General features: G+C 54.9%; 2 protein-coding genes across 2 annotated transcripts; both read left to right on the top strand.

The window, feature by feature from the left end:
• Positions 1 to 735: 735 nt before the first annotated feature.
• On the top strand, positions 736 to 1,047 carry LOC137660765 (feather keratin-like). Its single transcript, XM_068395761.1, has one exon. The coding sequence runs from the start codon at positions 736 to 738 to the stop codon at positions 1,045 to 1,047; it is 312 nt and encodes a 103-aa protein (XP_068251862.1).
• Positions 1,048 to 4,494: 3,447 nt separating this feature from the next.
• LOC137660754 (feather keratin-like) lies at positions 4,495 to 4,806 on the top strand. Its single transcript, XM_068395750.1, has one exon. The coding sequence runs from the start codon at positions 4,495 to 4,497 to the stop codon at positions 4,804 to 4,806; it is 312 nt and encodes a 103-aa protein (XP_068251851.1).
• Positions 4,807 to 7,290: the final 2,484 nt, after the last annotated feature.

Below are 7,290 nucleotides of genomic sequence, written 5' to 3' on the forward strand. Positions count from 1 at the left end.
GCTGGGTCAAGGCAGGGAGGGACTGACTTCAATGCAATGGTCAGAGCCTCAAGCCCAACACACCACCAAAGCCCAGAGCAGCCTGACAGGGCTGCCAGGAAATGGGGCCCCCTCTTCACAACGCACCCACAAACCACACCACACCAGTGCCGTGGGATGACCTCACTGACAACACCCCACCTCCCCTACGCTTTGGTCGCCTCTTCTGCCCGCCATGACACGCGCCATCAACACCAAGCCTTTGGCCTCTAATACTCTCACTTAAAACCTGCCGCCAAGGCCAAGTGGACACATCCCCAAGATGAGGACATGAAAAGGGAGCGGTATGGGAAGGAAAACACGCCCCACCTCATTACTCGCCAGGCTGTGGCACGCACCAGCTGCTTGCTGAACAATGCCGTCATGCGCAAAGGCTGTCCCGCCCCTCGCGGACCAGCATAAAAGCCGGCCCAGCGCCTCTCTCCCTCACACACTTCTCCTCACGCCTTCTCCTCCACGCTCAACAAGGTGAGCCTCAACCCCCTTCCCCTCCTTCTCCTGCCCCACCTGGCCCATCTCTTCCAGCACGCTCTGCCCCCGCCTCACAGCCCTGACGCCTCCCCACGGCCACGCTCCCCACAGCCCCACACCAGGCCTCCCCACTCCCTTGCCCTCCTGCAACACCGCCCCTCGCACCCCCACACGCCCCTCCGCTTTCTCAACACCCTCTCTTCCAGGGCCCCCCACACCACACCCATGGCCTGCTACGACAGCTGCCGCCCCTGCGGACCCACCCCGCTGGCTAACAGCTGCAATGAGCCCTGTGTCAGGCAGTGCGAGGCCTCCCGCGTCGTCATCCAGCCTTCCACCGTGGTGGTCACCCTGCCAGGACCCATCCTCAGCTCCTTCCCCCAGAACACCGCCGTCGGATCCACCGCCTCGGCTGCCGTGGGCAACGACCTCAGTGCCCTGGGAGTGCCCATCTCCTCCGGAGGCTTCGGCTATGGCTACGGCTTCGGAGGCCTGGGCTGCTTCAACGGCGGTCTTAGAGGCTGCTACCCCTGCTAAGGGGCCTTGCTACTAGCCCTGATCCCAATCAACACATCCTGGAAGCCACGGCATGGATCGAGGACACGCTTCCAGGCTCCACGGCTCCTTCTCTCAAGGCCCCAAGCAAGGAAGCAGGGAAGGGGCCAGCCCGGGCTGCCTGCAAACATGGCCCATGTACCTCCTCCTCTTCTCCCACTTCCTTCTTTCGTCGTGTCTTCTTCAATGTCCAGTACTCTCCGCTGCAACCACTTTCTGCAAGCCAAGTACCACCAGGGACCTCTAGCATGCCGCTCCCACTGCAAGGCAGGAAGACCTTGGTGCTCTCACAAAATCTACTGCACGCAAGGGAATTCAGCTGATGGCTGCTGTACTTGCACCTCAGACCAGCTCCCTTCCACTTGGTGCTCCTGCCTTTTCGCTTTCATTTTTTCCCTCAATAAAGTTCTCCTGCATCCCAGCCTCACACGCCTCCACTTCCTTTCTTCTCCCAAGCCTCGTCCAGCCATACTTAGCACAAAGCCAGGGCTCAACACGCCATCAAGGTGAGTGGAAGAGGGCCACAAGACCTCCTTTAGGAAGTATCACCTAAAGGAGATACTTCTCTTCAGCAACACCACCCACTGGCACCAGGTGGTATTCCAGACCATGACACAGGCCCTTCACTTGTCCTAACTGAGGCTTGGACATGCTAATGCAATTCTACCCATGCCTCTGATGCAAGCTCCTTGTGAGTGTTGGGTTACCTTTGAATGGACATCAGGTGCCCACCATCACTGCCCCTCCTCACTGGAAAGGGGAAATAAAATATGATGAAAGGCTCGTGGGTCTAGATAAGGTCAGGGAGATCACAGAATCATCAAAGCAGAGAATGGTTTGGATTGGAAGGGACCTTAAAGATCGAGTCCAGCCACCCTGCCATGGGTGTCAGTGTCATCCACAAACATAGCTGAGGGTGCACTCTATCCCACTGTCCATGTCCCTGACAAAGACGTTCAACAGCACCGGTCCCAATACCGACCCCTGAGGGCACCACTCATCACTGGTCTCCACCCAGACATCAAGCCTTTGACCACAGCTGTTTGAGTGTCACCATCCAGCCAATTCCTTATCCACCAAGTGGTCCACCCATTGAATCAATGGCTCTCCATTTCTGAGACAAGGATGTTGTGTGGGACAGTATCAAATGCTTTGCACAAGTCCAGGTAGATGAAGTCAGTCACTCTTCACATACCCACCGATGCTGTAAACCCATCGGGCCACCAAATTTGTCAGGCATGATTGTCTCTTCCTGAAGCCATGTTGGCTGTTCAACAATCAGCTCTCTGTTTTCCATGTGCCCCAGCAGAGTTTCCAGGAGGATCTGCTCCATGATCTAGCCAGGCACAGAGGTGACACTGACCTTAACCCGCATCTTCCTTTTTGATTCTTTAAAAATGAGGGTTATCATCTGCCAACTTGCTGAGAGGGCACTCCATCACATTGCCCAGGTCATTAATGAGGATGCTGAACAGTGTTGAACAGATATTGATATGTTGAACAGATATTGAACAGAACTGGCCCAAGTACTGAGCCCTGGGAACACCACTTGTGACTGGTTGCCATCTGGATTTAACTCCATTCACAACAGCTCTTTGTGCCTGGCCATCCAGACAGATTTTTACTGACCAAACAGAACTCCTGTCCAAGCTATGAGTAGCCAGTTTCTCCAGGAGAATGAAATGGGAAATGGTGTCAAAGGCTTTACTAGGATCAGCTAAAAAACATCCAAAGCTTCTCCCTCATCCACTAAGTGCGTCACCTTGTCCCAGAAGGAGATCAGGTGAGTCAGAGAGGACCTGCCTTTCATAAACCCATGCTGACTGGGCCTGATCACCTGGTTGTCATGTACATGCCACATGATGGCACTCAAGATGATCTGCTCCATAACCTTCCCTGGCACCAAGGTCAGTCAGAGAGGCTTGTAGTTCCCCAAATCCTCCTTTGGCACTTCTTGTAGATGGGCGTCACATTTACTGACTTCCATTCAACTGGGACCTCCCCGGTTAACCAGGACTGACGATAAATGATGGAAAGGGGCTTGGTGAGCACCTTCCCCTTGGATTATGGGGACTTCATTCTGCTTCCCATCCCTGTCTTCCAGCTCAGAGGCCTGGGGACCCAGACAAAAACTGGACATGCTATTAAAAACTGAGGCAAAGAAGGCATTAAGCACCTCAGCCTTATCCTCATCCTTTGGCACTATGTTTCCCCGCACATCCAGGAAAGGATGGAGATTCTCCTTAGTCCTCCTTTTGTTCCTAATGTATTTACACAAATACTTTTTGTTGCCTTTACAGCAGTAGCAACATTAATTTCTAGTTGGCCTTAGGTCCTCCTCATTTTCTCCCTACAGAACATCATGACATCCTTGGAGTCATCCTCAGTTGCCTGCCCTTCTTCCAAAGGTCATAAACTCTCTTCTCTTTCCTGAGTTCCAGCCAAACCTCTCTGTTCAGCCAGGCCGGTCTTCTTCCCCGCTGGCTCATGTTTCAAAAGGTCTGGAATCTCTATTGAACATGGGGCAACCTTATGGAACCTTCTGACAGAAGCCACACCTGTAACCCCCTCCCTAACAAAACCTTGCCACGTAAAGCTAGTACATCCAGCTACAAGCTTCCAAGCCAGAGGGTCACCAAGACACCCACAGAGCACAACCAACGGGAAAGGCCAGGCCTGAAAACAGGCTCAGTGAGCTGGGTCAAGGCAGGGAGGGAGCAAATTCAACACAATGGTCAGGGCCTCATGCCTAACACACCACCAAAGCCCAGATCAGCCTGCCAGGGCTGCCAGGAAATGGGGCCCCTCTTCACGACGCACCCACAAACCACACCACACCAGTGCCGTGGGATGACCTCACTGACAACACCCCACCTCCCCTACGCTTTGGTCGTGTCTTCTGCCCGCCATGACACGCGCCATCAACGCCAAGCCTTTGGCCTCTAATACTCTCACTTCAAAGCTGCCGCCAGGGCCAACTGGACACGTCCCCAAGACGAGGACATGAAAAGGGAGCGTTGTGGGAAGGAAAACACGCCCCACCTCATTACTGGCCAGGCTGTGGCACGCACCAGCTGCTTGCTGAACAATGCCGTCATGCGCAAAGGCTGTCCCGCCCCTCGCGGACCAGCATAAAAGCCGGCCCAGCGCCTCTCTCCCTCACACACTTCTCCTCACGCCTTCTCCTCCGCGCTCAACAAGGTGAGCCTCAACCCCCTTCCCCTCCTTCTCCTGCCCCACCTGGCCCCTCTCTTCCACCACGCTCTGCCCCCGGACTCACAGCCCTGACGCCTCCCCACCGCCACGCTCCCCACAGCCCCACACCAGGCCTCCCCACTCCCTTGCCCTCCTGCAACACCGCCCCTCGCACCCCCACGCCCCTCCGCTTTCTCAACACCCTCTCTTCCAGGGCCCCCCCACACCACACCCATGGCCTGCTACGACAGCTGCCGCCCCTGCGGACCCACCCCGCTGGCTAACAGCTGCAACGAGCCCTGTGTCAGGCAGTGCGAGGCCTCCCGCGTCGTCATCCAGCCTCCCGCCGTGCTGGTCACCCTGCCAGGACCCATCCTCAGCTCCTTCCCCCAGAACACCGCCGTCGGATCCAGCGCCTCGGCTGCCGTGGGCAACGACCTCAGTGCCCTGGGAGTGCCCATCTCCTCCGGAGGCTTCGGCTATGGCTACGGCTTCGGAGGCCTGGGCTGCTTCAACGGCGGGCTTAGAGGCTGCTACCCCTGCTAAGGGCCCTCGCCACCACCCCTGATCCCAATCAACCACATCCTGGAAGCCACGGCATGGACTGAGGACCCATGTCTGAGCCGTTCATGGCATATGGACCTGCTGTCCACAGCTCCTTCCCTCAAGGCGCCAGGCAAGGAAGCAGGGACATGTCCAGCCCGGGCTGCCTGGAAACATGAACCATGTACCTCCTCCTATTCTCCCACTTCCTTCTTTGCATCATGTATTCTTTCATGTCCAGTACTCTCCACTACAACTGTTTTCTGCAAGTGAAGGACCACCAGGGACCTCTATCATGCCGCTCCCACTGCAAGGCAGGAAGACCTTGATGCTCCGGAAAATCTACTGCTCGCAAGGGACCTCAGCTGATGGTCGCCCTACCTACACTTCAGACCGTCTCCTCTCCAATGGGTGGTCCTGCCTTTTCACTCTTATCTCAATAAATTTCTCCTGCATCCCAGACTCAGATGCCTCCACTTCCTTTCTTCTCCCAAGGCTCTTCCAGCTTCACCTGCCAGAAAGCCAGGGCTCAACAGGCCTTTAGGTTGGGTGTAAAAGGGTCACAAGACCTCTATTAGCAAATATACCACCACAGCCAAACAACAACACAGACGGGCACCTGGGGGCTTCCAGAATGTGACACAAGCCCATCACTGGCTCTAACAGAGGCTTTGATAAAACAACGCTCCCCTGCGCACAGCTCTGAAAGTCTCCCCGTGTCAGCACTTGTTTCTCTAACTCTCTTCCCCAGCATGACTCTCCGGCTCTCACAGCAAACACGATCACACAATCATTTAATTTGGAAGGAACTCAGGAGAGCATGTGCTTCAACCGCCATGCTCAAGCAGGGACAGCTAGAGCAGGTTGTCCAGGACCATGGCCAGTCGGGTTTTCAGTATCTCCCAGGACGGAGACTCCACCATCTCTTCCACTCTTTGATCACCCTCACACTGACAATTGCTTGCTGCTTTGCCCCGGGAATTCCATCTGTTTTCCCTTGTGCCCATGGCCTCTTGCCCTGCCACTGAGCACAAGCCTCAGGGGCCAGCCCTTCAGCCACTTTCCAGTCCACCTCACTGGCCACTCAGACAAGCTATACTTTATCATAGAATCAAGGAATCATAGAATTGTTTTGCTTGGAAGGGACCTTTAAGATCATCAAGTCCAACCATTAACCCAGCACTGCCAAGGCCACCACTAACCCATATCCCTCAGCACCACATCTACACAGCGTGTAAATCCCTCCAGGGATGGGGACTCCACCACTGCCCTGGGCAGCCTGTGCCAGCACTTGACAACCCTTTCCAGGAAGAAATTGTCCCTGATCTCCAATCTAACCCTCCCCTGGTGCAACTTGAGGCTGTTCCCTCTTGTCCTGTCACTTGTTACCTGGGAGAAGAGACCGACCCCTATTCGCTACACCTTCCTTTTAGGCAGTTGTAGAGAGCGAGAAGGTCTCCCCTCAGTCTCCTTTTCTCCAGGCTAAACACCCCCAGGTCCCTCAGCTGCTCCCCATCACACTTGTGCTCCAGACCCTTCACCAACTTCATTGCCCTTCTTTGGATGCTCCTCAACACCTCAAGGTCTTGTTTGGAGTGAGCACCTCCACCTTTCTTGAGGTGGAGAAAGCTGTCCCTGTGCTTGCCTTCAAGGGCATGCCCACATCTGCATGACCCTGCAGCCCCTGGCTGATCCCAGAGCCTCCCTCTCCCAGCACACACAGAATATTTTGTCACTGTGTGTGACAAGGGAGATGGGGACAAATGTCATCGGGGTGGAGCGTTAAGGGGGGAGTTGATGCTGCTGCGGCTTTTGCAAACGAACCTTGATGGAAAGGCGAGTTTATTTTTTTCATTGCTTCTCTTGTTTAATCATTGGGGGTTTGAAAGGTGTTTCAAGTCTTTATATAGCTTAAAAATATTAAAACATAATAGTCTTCTGTTTCCATGGCAACAGGGACAGCAGGTATTCATGGGCCTGAGATGCTGGCGTCTTGCCATCAACACAAGGTTTCGAAGACAGAGCAATTTGCTCCAAGGTTCCCAGAAAGCACCATGCAGAGAGAAGGGAGGCTGTGGCCCGGAGGGGACGAGCAGAGGCCAAAGCCCAGTGTCAAGGCTCAGGACTGGGAGCTTGGGGGAATTGTAGGATTGTTTTGGTTGGGAAGGACCTTGAAGATCATCAAGTCCAACCGTTAACCCAGCACTGCCAAGGCCACCACTAACCCATGTCCCTCAGCACCACATCTACACGGCTTTTAAATCCCCCCAGGGATGGGGACTCCACCACTGCCCTGGGCAGCCTGTGCCAGCGCTTGACAACCCTTTCCAGGAAGAAATTGTCCCTGATCTCCAATCTAACCCTCCCCTGGTGCAACTTGAGGCCGGTTCCTCTCTTCCTATCACTTGTTACCTGGGAGAAGAGACCAACTCCCACCTTGCTACACCCTCCTTGCAAGCAGTTGTAGGAAGCGAGAAGGTCCCCCCT

Source organism: Nyctibius grandis, chromosome 3, assembly GCF_013368605.1.
Source record: "Nyctibius grandis isolate bNycGra1 chromosome 3, bNycGra1.pri, whole genome shotgun sequence".
Classification (NCBI taxonomy): domain Eukaryota; kingdom Metazoa; phylum Chordata; class Aves; order Nyctibiiformes; family Nyctibiidae; genus Nyctibius; species Nyctibius grandis.

What these genes read in the sequence shown, in the direction of transcription:
- LOC137660754 (XM_068395750.1), top strand. Translation starts at nt 4,495, where the DNA reads ATGGCCTGCTACGACAGCTGCCGCCCCTGCGGACCCACCCCGCTGGCT.
- LOC137660765 (XM_068395761.1), top strand. Translation starts at nt 736, where the DNA reads ATGGCCTGCTACGACAGCTGCCGCCCCTGCGGACCCACCCCGCTGGCT.